At 41.5% G+C, this 19,524-nt stretch overlaps 1 protein-coding gene and 1 long non-coding RNA gene across 3 annotated transcripts; one reads left to right on the forward strand and one right to left on the reverse strand.

Annotated features, from left to right (window-relative positions):
- Window positions 1-1,625: 1,625 nt before the first annotated feature.
- Window positions 1,626-5,647, reverse strand: LOC122012340. Of its 2 annotated transcripts, XR_006120187.1 has the most exons (6): window positions 5,259-5,647; window positions 5,076-5,170; window positions 4,924-4,984; window positions 2,607-3,581; window positions 1,943-2,041; window positions 1,626-1,858 (listed from the first exon to the last, which is right to left on the reverse strand). It is a non-coding gene; the product is annotated as an uncharacterized LOC122012340 (long non-coding RNA). The 2 variants fall into 2 exon arrangements; XR_006120186.1 differs by having other exon boundaries at window positions 2,607-4,984.
- A 9,541-nt stretch (window positions 5,648-15,188) lies between these two features.
- Window positions 15,189-15,969, forward strand: LOC122010493. The gene is made up of 2 exons (XM_042567032.1): window positions 15,189-15,287; window positions 15,595-15,969. The coding sequence occupies exons 1-2, from the start codon at window positions 15,189-15,191 to the stop codon at window positions 15,967-15,969; spliced, it is 474 nt and encodes a 157-aa protein (XP_042422966.1).
- Window positions 15,970-19,524: the final 3,555 nt, after the last annotated feature.

Raw genomic sequence — 19,524 nt, forward strand, 5'->3', positions numbered from 1 at the left:
GTATTCATGCAAAGACTTATTTCAATAGCTTTCCATGACTTACTTCCTTAAAATGTTTAGCAAACACTCACTGAATTGAGTCTATTTTTTAGAGATTTGACTGTAAGGTGTATTATGATGAATGATATGTTTCAGCTAAAAATAGACATTCCTCTTATATTATGTAAGCTGTAGCGTATATTTTCATCTAGTTATTTTTGATTTAATGGAACATCTACCAGTACATTTACCATACGAGACACAAATAGCATGTCCTATATAGTACAGATGGATGTATCCATTCGAACGATTTTTGAGAAAATTAAAAAATAATATTCATAATAAAGCAAGAGTTGAAGGGTCAATATGTAATGCTTATCTAGTTGAAGAAGCATCTTCTTTCTGCTCGTATTATTTTGCTGATAGTGTGTAAACAAGACATCGCAAGTGTTTTAGAAATTCTGATAATGCTCCCCAGCCGATAGTGTAGGTGCAGCGGAGGTCGGCAAGAGCTTCTCATTGCCCTGGATTAACAACCTCCTTGGTTGTAACCAGGTTAAATTCCTGTTTCTTTTCTGTTTACTGCTTTATGACTTTACTGCTTTTTTTACTATTGCACTAATTGAGTTGAAAGCACGAGGAGGGTATAGTTTATTTTTTGTTTTCAGCAATTCACCCCCCTCTTGCCGACCTCCGCTGCACCTACACTATCGGCTGGGGAGCATTATCAGAATTTCTAAAACACTTGCGATGTCTTGTTTACACACTATCAGCAAAATAATACGAGCAGAAAGAAGATGCTTCTTCAACTAGATAAGCATTACATATTGACCCTTCAACTCTTGCTTTATTATGAATATTATTTTTTAATTTTCTCAAAAATCGTTCGAATGGATACATCCATCTGTACTATATAGGACATGCTATTTGTGTCTCGTATGGTAAATGTACTGGTAGATGTTCCATTAAATCAAAAATAACTAGATGAAAATATACGCTACACACTATGTGAAAATCGGCAATAGACTTCGGATATTATCCTAAGTAATAGACAGATAATTACCAAAGTAGATGCACGTGAAGTAAAAGGGTCATTTTTTTACTTCACCACATGATTACTGAAGTCTATCACTGGTCCAAAACCAGTTCAAAATCAGACCATTTTCGAAGTAAAAAAGCTCTATTACTTCATTGAGACCAATAAAAATACTGAAGTAGTTGATGATATATTACTTCATAGGTTATGTTGTTTAACGAAGTAAAATATGTATACGACTTCACAATTTTTGAATTTTGGTGCAGTAAATATTTCATTTTACTTCTGTATAATTTGACTTGGTCAAAATATTTATTATTCTATTACTTTATCGTAATATAGAAGTAATAGAGTATATTTTACTACAACAAAAAATTCAATATAGCAAAGTAATTTATACAAACTACTTCACAAATTTAATTAGTAATGAAGTAAATAGTTTCTTTAATTACGCCACTATTTAAATTTATCGAAGTCTTTTATTTTGTATTACTCTATCATTTATTCATAGCATTGAAGTAATTGACCATATTTTACTACAATATAATTTTAATTTACAAAGTGTATATTATAATATTTTACTACAACACAATATTTTTTACCACCAAAATTGAACAAATATATCACAAATTTGTATTAAATACAATCCCAGTGTATTCATAAAAGACATGTTTAACCATAACCCAAAAGTTTTTAATCCATAAATATCTAAATACAATCCAAAATTTATATCATAACCTACACTTAAGCACCTATAAAGAAGTAGACGAATTTGCTCCATTCACTTCTAACTTCATCATACTGAGATTGATTGTAATACTGTTTATTTTTTGATATTGCAAACTGAAACATTAACAGAAGTTTGAGGGTCAATGCAAAATGACTCAATATTTCATAAAGAAGATATTTTATAAAAAAGAAATTCACCTTCATCTCCAATTGTGGATATTCATCCAAGACTATCTTTTTCATGTATCGCATTACATAATATCCACATTCAACATCACCATTTTATTTTATATTACCCTAATAAAATTAAAAACATAATACAATTAGTCACAGTCCAAATAATAAAAATTATTAATTGATACCTAAATACATAGTCATAATACATACTATCAATTAGGCACAATGACATGTGAAACATTATGAACAAATGGAGATTTTTTTTAGTAGGATTAGCCATAGCAAAACTATAAAAAATTATGAATGAATGGAATAATTTGATCCAAAGAAATGGGATGAACTAAAACAAAAAAATAACAAAATTGTTTCATGCAAATTTTATGGATGTTTGCATACAGGCAAGACTAGTTACTAGTTTGAGGCTTCAAAGGCACAAACTAAAGAACATTTATCTGATGTACGTCCGTAAGCTTGAATAACACAAATAGATTGCATATAGGATTTAAAAGATGAACATTTCTTGTGTTAATAAGAAATGAGAAACACGGGTATTCAAAGAGTAACTATCGAGGCTTGACAGTTTACATCATATGGAAAAAAAAATCCTGTTTAAATTCAAAATGTAAGAAACTAATGAATTATTGAGATTAAAGAAATATCCGATGCCATCTGGAAGAGGTTCAACCTTTAAAATCTTCCTTATCTTGCCTTCCTTGCTGTAAAATAATAATAATAAAGGTTGCACTTAAGCAAAGACCCTGAATTATAAAAAATTATGAATGAATGGAATAATTTGATCCAAAGAAATGGGATGAACTAAAACAAAAAAATAACAAAATTGTTTCATGCAAATTTTATGGATGTTTTCATATAGGCAAGACTAGTTACTAGTTTGAGGCTTCAAAGGCACAAACCAAAGAACATTTATCTGATGTACGTCCGTAAGCTTGAATAACACAAATAGATTGCATATAGGATTTAATAGATGAACATTTCTTGTGTTAATAAGAAATGAGAAACACGGGTATTCAAAGAGTAACTATCGAGGCTTGACAGTTTACATCATATGGAAAAAAAAATCCTGTTTAAATTCAAAATGTAAGAAACTAATGAATTATTTAGATTAAAGAAATATCCGATGCCATCTGGAAGAGGTTCAACCTTTAAAATCTTCCTTATCTTGCCTTCCTTGCTGTAAAATAATAATAATAAAGGTTGCACTTAAGCAAAGACCCTGAATGAGTTACAGCTGGAGTAGTCTTATAGATTCTTATGAATTATGATGTTAAGCTAGGATATCGTTACCTACACTCATAAATATCAAGAAACTAATTAGTGGAATATGCAAGTGCATGAATATGAAGATACGCTAACTAACAAATATTGTTTGATCAAATAAAGTTGCGCATTAGAGAAAATCATATATAACTAGACACATAAAACGATGTTAAAAAACTAAAAAAAAATTTTAGAACTGTTATCACATCCCTATTCAAGAACCAAGATAAACTACACAATGATTTTGATGCATAGAACAAATTTCTGATCAAGGTTCAAAATATCACTTTCTTCCCTTGAATGGATCATGAAAAAATTCACAAGAATCCTTTGCACTGAAACTCATTAGATGACTAATTTCAGGTATGGACAAAGAAATGACCTGCATCAATAATGAAAAAAAAAATTGACATATGTTTGTATAAAATACCTTAAGAAAGCAAACAAAGATGCCAAAGAGAACATGGAACTTGCCAGCAGAAGGGACGAAAACATGTTTGAAATTAAGGATTCAATAAGTTGTATGAACAAACTAATTGTGCATTGACCAACTAATTATATGAACAAAGCATGCCAGCAATAATCATAATGGAGCATCATTGGCTATGATATTTGTAGCATACAAGCTTAATTTTATCATTAATTCAATAATGAAGGATCAATCTCCCAAAATCATTCAACTAAATTTCAACACGGGTTAATTTAATATGATTTTTTTTAAAAAAATAGCAAAGTCCTATTGGACTCAAAACATAATTGTAAAAAGTCCTAGAAAGGTTCCTTTTAATTCAAAAAGCCTTATAAATGTCTCAATTGTGCAAAATGCCTTATAGAAGACCTTTTGCAATTTTTTCTTATAAAGATATCCATACCCCGTCGTTGGACTCTACAAGGTGTTGGTTGGAGTCTTATCAACCATCAGGCTTCAATGGAGTAGTGTCCATTGGAAGCCACCAAAAGTCTAAACAGAGTCACTCTCTTGTCATTAGTTTCACTCATGTTGTTTTGTTTGAGTTTTGACATTTCAAAGTGCAGAACCATATTTTGTCAAATGATATTGTTCCATTATATCTCTAAAATTTAGAATGTTTGAACACCATAGAAACTATGTTATGACAAAATATAATTTTACACTCTCCAAGTATCAAAACTAATAGAAAACTATATGAATGAAACTAGTGATGTCTCATTATATTTCTCTATGAACATTAGGACTTTTGGACACCAATGTGCCATAAAATTGTCTAGAATTCTGATTCATCAATACATGGTTCTTCACTAACCATGTGCAAAACTTAGAAGAAATAACATGAACTATGATTTTTACATACCCATGTTGCACATAACCATTCTTTTACCAGGGATGGTTTCACACATCACTGTGTCATATGTATCAAGTTTCTATGTTTGTAAAGGACTTATTTTGCTTATAATGAGGTCAAAGGCTCAAATTTCAGCATTGTTAATGACAACTTTTTATTTTTTATATAAAATTAAATGAATAGCTCCAATGGGTCATAACAGTCTAACTGAGGCTCTAGTTAGTGGCTAGTATCATTAGAAAGATAATAGAAAAGCCTTTTTAATTCATTTTTTGCACGACTTGTGATAAGAAGGGAAGGATTGCAATTATCTAAGAGTCATGACATTACAATCACACATAGAGAAGGATAAAAAAACAATTTGGAATACTTGCTTTCTGCTCCAATCATATTGTTGAGTACCTACAACAGGAGCAAATTGGAGGAGAGTAAATCCTTCCTTAGAGACATAGTAAGCTCCAAACTGCAACGATATGATATAAAACCACCACACTAACTACAAATATATAAAAACCAAATTTTGATGAACTCTAAGTAGAAACTAAAAAACTCACTTCAAGAGGGGTGAATTCAGGGGCTCGTGGATCCACTGTGAGTGTTGTCTTCCCTTTGTAAATGGAATAACCAATGAAAACCCTCGAATTCAATGCTACAAATCAAGCAAGGCAAAACAAGAAAGATAAAAAATTTAAAACAACGACAAAGGTAACAACCAGGAGCGAGGAGAAAATGGGCACCTCCAAGGGGATGGGGGTAGAAAGAGGCAGGTTCCTCAGGTAGCAGTGATTCAAGTTAAGTGGCGGTGAAGTAGAGAGGAAAGGAAAGAAGGGGGTGGAGAGGGAAGAAACCTAGCGTGCAGAGAGAAGAGGAAGTGAAGCATCTCAACGCGAAGGCTTTGCATCGAGGAAAAATGAGAAGACTGTCATCTAGGGGAAAACATGGAGGAGAAGGCTGTTGTCCGAGGTGGCACGCGAAGGAGAAGGCTTCCATTGTGCGTCGAGGAGAAAATGCGAAGGAGAAAAACCTTTCGACGGAAACCTGGAGAAGGTTGTCATCGTGCGTTGGGAGAAAACACGAAGGAGAACAACCTTTCGGCGGAACTTAGGTTTTAACCCATTCAACTTATTACTTCAATACTTACGTATATAAATTTTATTTTATAACTTATTACTTCATTGAATATATATTATAAAGTAAAATATCAAATAAAATTAGAAGTAAGGTCTATATTTTTAAACCTACAAAGTCTAAAATCGTATTTACTGCAACAAATTTATTACTGAAGTTTATTATCATATATTACTTCGTAATTACTGATTGTCGAAGTAAACAGTAGCGAAGTCTATTGTCTATTTTCACATAAGCTTAGAACTATTGCTAGGAATGACTACACAATTGATTGCTTGAGTTGTATTGAATTCCTAGCTCTAGGGGCCTTTAAATAGTCTCTGGAAATCTGATCTCGAGGGTCCAAGGCGCCTCCAATAGGGGTCCAAGGCGCCTCCAAGTGGTGAGCGGATAAAACTTTATCCGCAGTTCGAAACGGTCAGTTTGACCTGTTGAAGGCGCCTTCAACAAGGCTGAAGGCGCCTTCAAGCTGGACGCCTCCAAGCTGGCAGCTCAAATTCCAACTTGCTTTCTTCAGCTTCCGACGCTCCGATCTTTTGGGTGATTGCAGCCAACCGGACTCCCTTCCCGTGCCGTCCTTCTCGCTAACTGCGTCTTCCGCTCGACTTCCTGCGCTCCTGAGTTCCTGCACACTTAGACACAGGGATCAAACACAAAGCAGGACCTAACCAACTTGGTTGATCACATCAAAACTACCACGGGGTCCAACAATCTCCTCCTTTTTGATGTGCATATAAACAGACACAAAAAATAATTTTAAAGAAAAATTACTAAACTAGCATGTCAAGCATAAGTTTTGCAATAAATAAAATTGCAACACATTTTAGAAAAAATATTAAAATTTTAAACATTCTAACTTAAAAAAATATTAAAATTTTAAACATTCTAACTCCCCCTTAACTTGTCAATATCTCCTTAACTTGTAACCTTTCTACTTGGTTGATCACATCAAAACTACCACGGGGTCCAACAATCTCCATTTTGAACATCCATCCCCCGAAGTTCGACAGAGACTTCGTCACATGGAAGCGCAAAATGGAGATTGTTGGACCCCGTGGTAGTTTTGATGTGATCAACCAAGTAGAAAGGTTACAAGTTAAGGAGATATGGACAAGTTAAGGGGGAGTTAGAATGTTTAAAATTTTAATATTTTTTTAAGTTAGAATGTTTAAAATTTTAATATTTTTTCTAAAATGTGTTGCAATTTTATTTATTGCAAAACTTATGCTTGACATGCTAGTTTAGTAATTTTTCTTTAAAATTATTTTTTGTGTCTGTTTATACCCTAACTTGAACTTGGGTTGATGCACATCAAAAAGGGGGAGATTGTTGGACCCCGTGGTAGTTTTGATGTGATCAACCAAGTTGGTTAGGTCCTGCTTTGTGTTTGATCCCTGTGTCTAAGTGTGCAGGAACTTAGGAGCGCAGGAAGTCGAGCGGAAGACGTAGTTAGCGAGAAGGACGGCACGGGAAGGGAGCCGACGGACTCGGTGCGTCCGAAGGACGAGAGAGCTGCGGAAGAGTACACCGGTGGGCGAGAAGAACGTGCATGGTGTTCGAGGGATATTAAGCCGGGGAGGAAGACTGCTCGAGGAGAAGACCGGGAATTGGGTTCGGGTGAACCCTATTCCGGTTGGCTGCAATCACCCAAAAGATCGGAGCGTCGGAAGCTGAAGAAAGCAAGTTGGAATTTGAGCTGCCAGCTTGGAGGCGCCTTCAGGCTTGTTGAAGGCGCCTTCAGCCTTGTTGAAGGCGCCTTCAACAGGTCAAACTGACCGTTTCGAGTTGCTGATAAAGTTTTATCCGCTCACCACTTGGAGGCGCCTTGGAACCCTATTGCGCCTTGGACCCCTATTGCGCCTTGGACCCTCAAGATCAGATTTCCAGAGGCTATTTAAAGGTCTCTGGAGCTAGGAATTCAATACAACTCAAGCAATCAATTGTGTAGTCATTCCTAGCAATAGTTCTAAGCTTCCAAAGTGTAAAAGGCTTCTTCGCCTTCAGTAAAGGAGATTCTTTTTAGTGCGCTTCTCATTGCCCTGGATTAACAAGCTCCTTGGTTGTAACCAGGTTAAATTCCTATTTCTTTTCTGTTTACTGCTTTATGACTTGACTATTTTTTTTACTATTGCACTAATTGAGTTGAAAGCACGAGGAGGGTATAGTTTATTTTTTGTTTTCAGCAATTCACCCCCTCTTGCCGGCCTCCGCTGCACCTACAGATAGACCCATCGATGCTTTATAGTTTCAAGTTTTTTGGTAAGTCAATGGGTGCATCGCTTTCTAGATGGTTAATCGAAGAAGAATACCATGTTGTAAGAACATACATACAATTAAACTGTGAAGATGTCAAACCATACATAATGTAAGTTAACTTCTCTAATCAAACATTTATCCTCTGTTTAATTATTTTGTTTGATATCCCAAATTTTATATAATTACTTTATTTTCCAACTTGTATGAATAACAACTATATCTACAAAATCTATCAATTGGCACAAGTGAGGTATCTGCAAAGTTAGAGACCGAATTTGCATTATGGTTTTAAATATATGTAAGTTAGAGAATGTGTGAAATTTTTTAGTTCATGTCTATTAAGAAGTATCCTAATTTATATAATAACTATTTTTATAGGTGAAAGGCCGTAGAATATCAAATGTGCAAGATGATAAGATAATGAATATTGCATCATGACCCCTCCATAAAATAAAGCTATACTCTGGATACTATGTTAACGACCTTAAATTTCGCGTGACACGACGAGATTCACGGAAATTAACTTATAATTCTAGTGTTTGCGTCAAAGGATCTATGCACAACAATAACACTGAGTTTTATTACTATGGTAGACTTGAAAAAATCATAGAGATTGAATATTCTACATTACCTATAAAGAGGCGTGTGTTGTTCAAATATTCATGGTATGATCCGACCCCAAGAATAGGTACCAAAATACATCTAAATTATAATTTAGTTGAGGTTAATGAAAACAAAAGATTCAACAAGTTTGAACCTTTTATTTTCGGGGTACAAGTGGGTCAAGTTTTCTATCTTGAATACCCTACGAAGAAAAGAAGATCTAGTGTACTATATGAGAAAGAAGGGCGCGCACTAGGCCTGTGTATGTTTCTGAGGCTATATGGAGTGCATAGACAACCATGGATAACCACCTGGGTTATAGAAAGGTGGCAAACCAATGTTGAAAAAGAAAAAACAAATAGAAATACAGAGCCAGGTGACCCAAGCACCGAAACAACTTGGCATACGTCAGGTTCCAGATCCATTGTTGAGCATGACATGGATCTGGTGAGTATAATTTAGAACTATACTTTGTGATAAATTTTATATTTATTACCAAAATTGTATAACTTTATCCAAAATTATTTTGTATATAGGAATGTGAGCTTGCCCGACAGCCCACGTGTATGGAGGTCTTTCTAAAGACCCATAAGAAGAAGGATATGCCATTTGTTGATTCTCGATCTGAGACTCTACATGTAAGATTATTAACTTTATTACATTGTTCGTTTCTATCTTAATTAGTAGTTAGTAATACTGATCTAATTGGATATTATATTTTTTTTTCATATAGCAACAAATGACGGATAGGATGGCTCAAGCATCTCAACAATCATAAGATGGAGGAGAGTTACAGTCTCTATCCACTAACGCTCTAAATGAGATTTATTATGATGTTGTTGGTGGAAGGACAAAAAACTCCACCCTCTACGGCCTTGGCTCTTAGGCCAAAGTTGTATTTGATTGTTTGAGGAATCTAGTGGGCCACCGTACTAGTTTCTCTTCTTCTAGTGAGATGCAGTCTTTAAAATGTGAAAATCAAGAACTGTGTACACAATTGAAAATGGATCAGAGGATGACCGACATGGATCGGTGGAGGGCTGATGAGGAGAAGAAGAGAGCCAAACGTGACGCGAGTAATGAAGCTCCGATGGCCCAGATACAAGCGATCATGCTAATTTTACTCAGGCATCACATGGTTTTTAATCACAAGAGACTTAAGATCCATCAGACGATGATGATTAACTTTTTCTGAGGTTTGTTCAAGTACACTTTATCTTTTTATTTATCATATATAGACCGTGGTAATATATTTATTCTGTTTTGATATTATAATATGCTCATTTCTAAATATTTTATTACTATATGTTTCAAGAGTCATGTTCGGCCCTATTTACATATTGACTCTTCATGTCATCATATGCTCATTTTTGTTTAGGTATCATTTCTATAAAATTTGTTATACATATATATGCAAACTATTTATTTATACATCAACATGATCATTTTGTATTTGACTTTCTACAAGATTTTCTTTATTATCTAGTGTTCTTGTATTATTTGAAGTACTTTTTATTGCGATATGTATTCTATAAACTTGGATTTAGATATGGATATTTGTATATGTATTCTGTAAATTTGTTTAGTTTTGTTTCTTTTAGATGATTATAATTGTTTCTATTAATAAGAAAGTTAGTGATGCGGCGATAAGGGAGAGCCCACTTGTCACGGGCCACTTGACACAGTGTCGGTCAAAGTCAAGGCGGTCAACACCGGAGCTTACGGAAAGAGCCTCGGCCAAAGGTGGCTATCTGGTTATCCCGGTCGGCAAAGGAGTGGCCGAACAGATCACCCGACCAGTCAGACGAATGGACATCATGGGTCGGTCGGATGAATGGACAAACCCATAGCCGATTGTTTCGGTTGGCAGGAAAATGAGCCGCTCGGACCGCCCGTCCGGCGCAAGGAATGACATTACACAGGAGGGGACGAGAAAACAAAACAAAACACTCTGTCTATCATTAAATATGAAGAAGTCAAGACAAAAAAAGAACACTCCATCTATTATCACATGAAAGTTAAGACAAAGAAGCCTTCCTCTAGCAATTAATATAATTAAATAAGGGCAGATGAATGATCACAAAGAAAGGTATAAAAGGGTACACCAGGTATGAGGAAAGACAAGATTTATCTATTTCTTGATTACTCATTCTCTCTTCCTGATTCTAACTTGAGCGTTAGAGGGTCAACGCCAGGGACCCTTTTCCTGGTTTGGTTTTGTTTTGCAAGATTAAGATCTTCATCCCGTCAGTAGTCACCCCATCCCCGACTTTCCAGCTTCCCTCATTCGGACAGGATCATTTTGGCACCGTCTATGGGAACGTAGCCCACATCTGAGTAAGAAGATGGAAGACGCTGGATGACTCACAATAGTGACGTTAATGCAAGAGGATCTCGATGCACTAATACAAGCTCGAGTGACGAAGATATTAAAGCAACAATAACAAGCGTTGTCCAATCGGCCAATGCATGAGTCTGTTGCCTCTGCAACAGGTCGACAGGCTGAAAGTGGAGATCGAGCGGATCAACTTTTCGCTCGGGAGCCAAATAGGAGACCGATCGACTCCTATCGGGACGCCCGTAATACGCTAGCCCTCTTCAACCTAGCGCTATCATGGGCTCCCCCAGAAGAAAGGGGCCGAGCAGATAGAGACCAGGGATCTTCCTCGGATGAGGTGCCCGTACGGGATTCACGAAAATGAAAAGCGCCGAGGGAAGATAACTCGCCTGAGTGGGTCAATCAACAATTTTCAGAGGGGATCCTACATGACCCTCTGCCAAAGCATTACACCCCATTGACGATCAGAGAGTACAATGGAGCAACCGATCCGGATGACCATTTGGCTAAGTTAGATAATGCGGCCACCCTTCACCAGTACACGGACAAGGTAAAATGTCGAGTCTTCCTTACCACTCTATCTGGATTGGCACAATGATGGTTTAAATGGTTGCCGAACAGCTCGATCCACAGCTTCAAGGACTTCCGAGCGGCATGCCTACATCACTTTGCTAGTAGTCGCCACCACCAGAAGACGAGCGTGAATATGTTCTCGCTAAAGAAAGGGCCCCGAGAGGCCTTGAGGGCCTATATTCAACGCTTCAATCATGTTGCGATGGATATTCCAGCAGTCTCCTCAGATGTGTTGGTGAACGCCTTTACCCAAGGGCTCATCGAGGGAGAGTTCTTCCAATCGCTCGTTCGGCGGCTGCTGAAGGACTTTGGTCATGTCTCAATGAAGGCCAATGAATACATTAATGTGGAAGAAGCTCAGGCGACAAGGAAGAAGGAGACGACCGCCGAGCCCGCAAGAACATCCAAACGGTGTCAACCAAGAAATCATCAACCACCTAAAGGGCATCGATCGGGAGCCCTTCCACACCAGGAGACTAGGCCACATGCCATACAGCAGGTGGCGACCGCTCGTCCAAGAGGCAAGAGATGGGCACCTATGTTTTGCACCTTCCACCAGTCAACGACGCACAACACCAAGGACTGCTACGACCTGACAACTAGCAGGTCGATTTCGCGCAAATACCGCCGTCGATCACCACTTCCAGACCGACGTCACCGAAGTTGATCTGTAGAATGAAGGAAGGAGGAAAGGATGACCAAGCCATGCCACCACCAACTACAAAGGGACCGAATCCCTGCCCACGCCTCTTTCGAATAGACCAGACTTCCGCAAGGAAAGAAGAGAACCGAAGTAATGCCACTCGGGGGAGATAGGAATGATCACCGGCGGGCCGACCGGTGGAGATTCTAACCGAGCAAAGAAGTTGCATGCGTGGCGGCTTGCACGCTGTTGGCTGCATCAAGGAGAAAGATGAGGGACTCGAGATTAGCTTCGGTCCTAAGGATTTGGAGGGAGCAGAGGACCCCACGATGATTCATTAATCATCCGAGCAGTAATTGCCAATTATACAATTCATCAGACTTTTATTGATACAGGGAGCTCGGTAAATATCATATACAGGAAGACATTCAATCAATTGCAAATTGACCAGAGTGAATTGTTGCCAATGACGACTCCGCTCTACGGTTTCACGGGCAACAAAGTGTTGCCGATCGGCCAGATCAAGTTGGCCATCTCACTCGGAGAAGAACCCCTGAAGCGGACAAGGACCACAAATTTCATAGTGGTAGATGCGCCCTCGGCCTACAATGTCATTTTGGGTCGATCATCACTCAATGAGTTCCGAGCGATGGTGTTCACCTACTGCCAGAAGATCAAATTTCTGGTGGACGGTAGGGTAGGAGAAGTCAAAGGAGACCAGTTAGCCTTTCGACGATGCTACGTCAAGATGGTCAAGTCTGAAGCAAGAGCCGCTCGGAAAAATCCGCGCTTGGAGGTAAATGCCATCATTGAAAAACCCCCCACACTGGTTTACGAAGAAAAAGAAGAAGTTCAGATCCACCCTAATCACTCGGAAGCAACTACCTTCATCGTTGCCGATCTAGAGGGAAAGAAAAGGGCGGAGCTGATAGCCTGCCTCAGACAAAATCATGATGTGTTCGCTTGGGCGACACATAAGCTTTCCGACAATACGCCAAGTGTGGCTCGGCACGAGCTACACGTTTGACTGGACGCTCGGCCAGTAAAATAAAAGAAAAGGGACTTCAGCACGGAACAGAACTTGGTCATCCGAGCGGAGATAAAGAAATTGCTGGAGACCGGACACATACAGGAGGTACAATTTTTGAGCTGGCTTACTAACATCGTACTGGTCCCCAAGCCATGCAACAAATGGAGGGTCTGCATAGATTTCCATGACTTGAATAAAGCGTGCCCGAAGGACTTCTATCCGTTGCCCCAGATAGGCCAGATGGTGGACTCTACGGCAGGCTACGAGCTGATCTGCATGCTCAACGCATATCAAGGTTATCGCCAAGTGTCGCTCACTCGAGAAGATCAAGAAAAGGTCAACTTTATCACTGTTGATGAAACATTCTGCTACAACGTCATGTCATTCGGAATAAAGAACGCCGGCGCCACCTACCAGAGGCTCATGAACAAGGTGTTCCAGCAGCAGATCGGCCGCAACATAGAGGTATATGTCGACGACATATTAATAAAATCTCCAAGAGTTATTGATCTTTGTACAGACATCAAGGAGACCTGGCAAACTCTGAGGGCTTATGGAATAAAGCTGCACTCAAACAAGTGCATGTTCGGTGCCAAGAGCGGTCGATTCCTAGGATACATCGTCATCAAGTGGGGGATCGAGGCAAATCCGAGCAAGGTCAAAGCTCTACAAGATATGCCACCACCACACAATTTGAAGGAAGCCCAACGGCTGACTGGGTGTATTACCGCTCTGTCCAGATTCATATCCAAATCATCCGATAGGAGCCTACCATTTTTCAAGGTGCTGCGTCGGGCAACAAAATTCCAGTGGGATGCGAAGTGTAACCAAGCGTTCGAAGAGCTCAAAGATGATCTCAACTCCTTGCCTATACTAGCTAAGCTGAGCACAGGAGAGCCGCTCTGGATCTATATGTCATCCACTGAGAATGTCGTCGGCTCGACGTTAGTTAAGAAAAATGGGCAAGAGCAAGAACCCGTGTATTTTTTAAAGTCATATATTGAAAGACGCTGAATCCTGCTACACTGGTCTGGAAAAGTTAGCTTACGCCGTATTTCCTCTCCCATCCAATCATCGTGATGACTAACAGTACCTTGGGAAGAGTGCTCCTCAATTCGAAAGCATCCACCTGGTTGATCAAGTGGGAAACTGAACTAAGTGAGTTCAACATCTAATACCAGCCCCGAACGGCGATAAAATCTCAGGCGTTAGCTGATTTCGTCATAGAAATCCAGAACGATGAGCTAGAAGCAACTTCCACCCGACAAGGCAGCACGATCGACATCCTGATCATTTCCACAAGGGAAGACCGAATGCAACTTTTCGTTCGGTTGGATTATCGCGCCACTAACAATGAGGCTAAGTGTGAAGCCTTGATAGGCGGCTTGCAAGCAGCGCGACATTTCGGACCCGTAAAGGTCCTCATTCACTCGGACTCCCAGTTGGCCGCCCAGCAGATGGCGGTGGCGCTCGAGATTAGCAGCCCCCGACTCAAGTTATATACAAAAGCCTTTGAGAAGCTAAAGACAAATTTTCAAGAAGTCACTGTACAAAAGATTCATCGATCGGACAATCAAGTAACAGATGAACTGGCTAAGTTAGCTAATTCATTATCACCGGTTGTGATCAGCCAGTCAATCGAACATGTTGCTTTGGTGGCACATATTGACCGGATGGAGGGAGTTGTCTTTTCGAGCGACTGGAGAACACTGTTAATCGAATTTCTCCGATCGGGTAGTACACCAGTTGACCAGGAGGCGGCGCATTTATTAAAGAAGAGGACCGGATGGTTCACCTTGGTCGGAGATCATCTATACAAAAGAGACTTCTCTAGGACCTTGCTCAAATGTGTTGGACCAGAGGATGCAACATACATCTTGCAAGAAGTGCACCAAGGCTCCTGTGAAAGCCATCTAGGCGGCCGTTCGCTAGCTTGAAAGATTCTCTTCGCCGGATACTTCTGGCCAACTCTCCAAGAGAATGCCGCTCGGACGACAACCACATGTTTGTCCTGCCAAAAGTATCACAATATTTCACACCGACCGGCCGAAGAGATAAAGTCATCCACGGTATCTTGCCTGTTCGACCAATGGGGCATGGACATCGTGGGACCATTTCCCATGCCGACGGGTCAGCGAAGGTTCTTGCTCATTGCTGTGGACTACTTTTCAAAATGGGTGGAGGCTGAGCCCTTGGTAAAGATAAGTGAACAAATGGTCATCAAGTTCATCTGGTAGAACATCCTCTGTCGGTTCGGCATCCCCCGCCGGCTCATCTCGGATAACGAGAGGTGGTTTGCGGGTCAGAAGCTCAGGGAGTGGTGCGAAGGCTATGACATCCAACAGACCTTCACCTTAATCTCCTACCCCCCAGAGCAACGGCCAGGCCGAGGTCACAAACTGGGAGATCCTCAGAGGCTTACGAACTCGGCTCGACCACGTAGGAGGCAGCTGGGTCGATGAGCTCTCAAGTGTCTTGTGGGCATTTCGCACGACTCCAAAGGAGGCGACTGACGTAACACCATTCCAGCTGGTGTACAGAGGAGAAGCGGTGGTTCCTGTAGAGGTTGGAGTAGAATCCGATCAGGTGCAACTCTACGACGAGGGAAATGGTGAGCGAAGGTTAATGGAGCTCGACTTGATGGATGAAGTGCAGGATAAAGCGGTCGTTAGACTAATGGCTTACCGACAGCGAATGAGACAGAACTACAATAGGAGGGTGATCCTGAGGTCCTTTCAGGTAGGTGATCTGGTGTGGAAGAAAATCAAGTCGGTCGGCGACGTCACCAAACTTGAGGCACAATGGGTGGGACCTTACAAGGTCGTACAGAAACTTCACTCGGGGGCCTATTACTTGGAAGAAGAAAACGGGAGATGACTCGAGCGGCCGTGGAGTGCAAATAATCTCCAATCCTATAGGGCCAGGTGAGAGGTGCACGAGAAAATATAAATGTACTTGTGTATGTCTTCTGGATGCAGGGCCAACCAAAGATTTCCAGACTCTTGGGTCGACCAAGCCAAGTTAAAAGTTGAGCGGCGACTATAAATCCCTGTCTCTGTCAACTGTCTAGCGACGACCATAAACCCCCTGTCTCCATCAACGGTCGAGCGGTGACCTTAAACCCTTGTCTCCATCAGTAGTTGAGTGGTGATCATAAACCCTTATTTCCATCAGCGGTCAAGCGACGACCTTAAACCCCTATCTCCATCAACGGTCGAGCAGCGACCTTAAGCCCTTGTCTTCATCAACGGTCGAGCGACGACCTTAAGTCCTTGTCTCCATCAGCGATCGAGCGACAACTTTAAATCCCTGTCTCCATCAGCGGTCGAGCGACAACCCTAAATCCTTGTCTCCATCAGCAGTCGAGCGGCGACCTTAAATCCTTGTCTTCATCAGCGGTCGAGCGACGACCTTAAACCTCTGTCACCATCAACGGTTGAGCGACCACCTTAGACCCTTGTCTCCATCAGCGGTCGAGCAGCGACCTTAAATCCTTGTCTCCATCAGCGGTCGAGCAGCGACCTTAAACCCTTATCTCCATCAACGGTCAAGCGACAACCTTAAACCCCTGTCTCCATCAACGGTCGAGCAGCGACCTTAAACCCTTGTCCCCATCAGCGGTCGAGCGGTGACCTTAAACCCCTATCAGTGGCTGAGCGATGACTTTAAACCCTTGTCTCCATCAGCGGTCGAGCGACGACCTTAAACTCAGGCCCGATGAAGAACAATATCGACTGAAAACGGTCGATCGGGAAGACGTGCTACTCGAAAGCTCCAAGTTTTCAGAATATGATGACAGTTCGATAATCAGGAGTGGATAAATCTGCTATGACTGCTTGTCACCAATCGGAGGGTCACAAAGCCACACTTAAAAAGTATAAACAACTCACAGTTTTGCTCGGGTTTGTGAGGCAACACGTGAACGACTAAAAATGCAAGTCAAACAGAAAGATGCCGAATGACAATGAGGGGACGAACGAACAAGAAAGATCGCCGGACGAGTGATCATTCATTAACACTTGCATAAGGATTAAAAACATGCATGAAGGGCAATACAAAATCATTTGCTCGAGCAAGATCACTTGAGATAGTCCAAGGCATCATCAGGCAACGACTCAGTTAGCTTATCCCGATTGATAACCTTGCTTGTCAGAGCGGTGGGAAGGTAGCCGCCTTCCTTGAGTTGGTCGAGCATCCCGTCAATCGCAAGGTCGAACAGACGAAGTGGCCGGCCGGTGACCTTGTCATTAAAAGCATCCGAGCGGATGTAGGATCACTTCATGAGCTCAAACCTACTTGACTCAGCCTCCTGATAAGTCTCTAAGGTCATTCAGGAGGCTTCCAAATCTGCCTTCAATGCCGCTAGCTCCTCATCTTTTGCAGCGAGTTGGGTTTTCGTGATAGTTTGCTCGGTCGATCGTCCGTCCTGCTCTGCCTTCAGGGTAGTCTCAGCTTCCTTCAAGTTTTGGACCAACACCTGAAACTCTTTATTTTTGATCTCTAGATCTTCAATAGCCCGAAGTTTCCTAGTGTTGGCCGAATGGATGTTGGATTCAAAGGTGCTGACCTGTTTATTAAGCCGACCTAATTGGTTGGCCTACTCGACATTTTTTCCCTTCTCTGCCTCCATCTGCTCGGCGCTCTTAGCCAGATCGGCTCTTAGTTGAGCCATCTCAGCATTCATGTGCTCCAACTGCGCTTGAGAAACAGATGATTGGCCGCTCGGCGCCCTTAGCTGCTTAACTTCCTGCTCCAAAAAGCAAGTCTTTGACACATGGCCATACTCTCTACCCAATACTACGAGGAACCAGAAAATTATAAGTCAATCGGAGATAAATTAAGAACATACAAAAAACATACCCCAGTGGACATCTAGGTATGACTGTTCGCGAGCTCTCCCGGAGGCATGACCGCTGCACAAGCTCGGGCGTCAACCCATATCTGTACGAGCGGCCTCTGAATGATTATCTGATGTTCGGGGGCTCGGGATTCATCGTCGTCCGACTCATGCCACTCCTCAGTCGAAAGATAGATAACCGCCGTTATGTGGCGCCGGGCGCTCGGGGCTGATTGGGTCGAGGTCACTCTGTTGGATGGCCGAGACATTAACGCCTACCTAATACTAGACTTTTGAATCTTCAGTGGCGGCAGCATGAAAGCAACTGGCGGTGCACAAATAGTTCCCTGTGGCAAACCGAATAGGGATGGTATCCGATCAAATGATGTAGGGGGAACGATCGTCGTGGCAGGAGCTGGCGTCGAAGTTTCAACCCCCTCGACAGAAGGAAGACGCTGACTAATTCTGGTGGGGGTCCGCACCATGGAGGAAGCGAATCACGATGTAGTCTCCACCCGACACCTCTTGCAGCTTATCAGTGGTTCCCCAGAAGAGGCCGAGTCTGACGCCCCCTCAATTGGAATCACTGGTAGTCGTGCGGAGGGAAGATTCGATGCACCAACCCCTCCACCGCTGGGCATCCAACTAGCTATCCCTTTGCTCACTAGGGCCAACACTCCCTCACTTTCTCTAAGCGGGTCTTCTTGTGAGCCGATCGGCTGTAAACCGCTGCTCTCCAACTCAGCCATGACTGCAGCGTTGATCTTTGTGTCCATGAGTTTGGCTTTGCTGGCCAGACGTGCCCTTAACATTATGTGAGCTGCAAAAATGGAGAAACAATCAGTTAGATTCAATGAGAAGGATGACAAAGAGCATACCTAAGCTGGTTGGGAGCTTCGTGTGAATCGGGCTCAAGCCGAACACGTAGAGGACTCCCTCATGCAGCAATTTGTGGATATGGTATTTTTGCCCGGCCAATTGTGAAGCTGCGTGGAGGTAGTTCGATCGGCTCTTATACTTCTTGAGTTTCGGTGGGCTCGCCACTTCTTGTCGCAAGCCGGTCGGGAAATCGTGACGCTCAAGAAGACGGATGAAAAAATAGTAGTCCCTCCAATGTTTATTGGACGATGACATCTTGTCAAAAAAAAGACTAGGCCAACTCGGGCTTGAAAGAGAAAAGTCCCTGGCTTGGACATTTTGGGGTAATAAAAATAGTGGAAGAGACGAGGAGTAAGGGGAATACTGTGTAGGCGGAACAAAACGACGACCCTGCACAGCAACCGAAAAGAGTTTGACACTAATTAGTGGAGAGAAATACGAAAATATTTACAAACAGCAGAAAAGAAAGGGTGGATCGGGAACCGTAGACCGACGATAAATTGGTCCCTAAAAAATGTTACGAAATCGGGCGGCGGTTCATTCGGGCGGTCAAAGGCAGAGGGAAGACCAATTTGATAGTTAGGCGAAATTTCATATGCAGCCCTCAAACTCTCCGCATTGCCTTTGCGTCGAACCTAGACTCAATGGAGGTGTACCAGAGTCCAGAGACGGCGACGGGAGGTTGAGATGAGCTTGCCATCGACAGAACGAAACAA

Source organism: Zingiber officinale, chromosome 8A, assembly GCF_018446385.1.
Source record: "Zingiber officinale cultivar Zhangliang chromosome 8A, Zo_v1.1, whole genome shotgun sequence".
Taxonomy (NCBI): domain Eukaryota; kingdom Viridiplantae; phylum Streptophyta; class Magnoliopsida; order Zingiberales; family Zingiberaceae; genus Zingiber; species Zingiber officinale.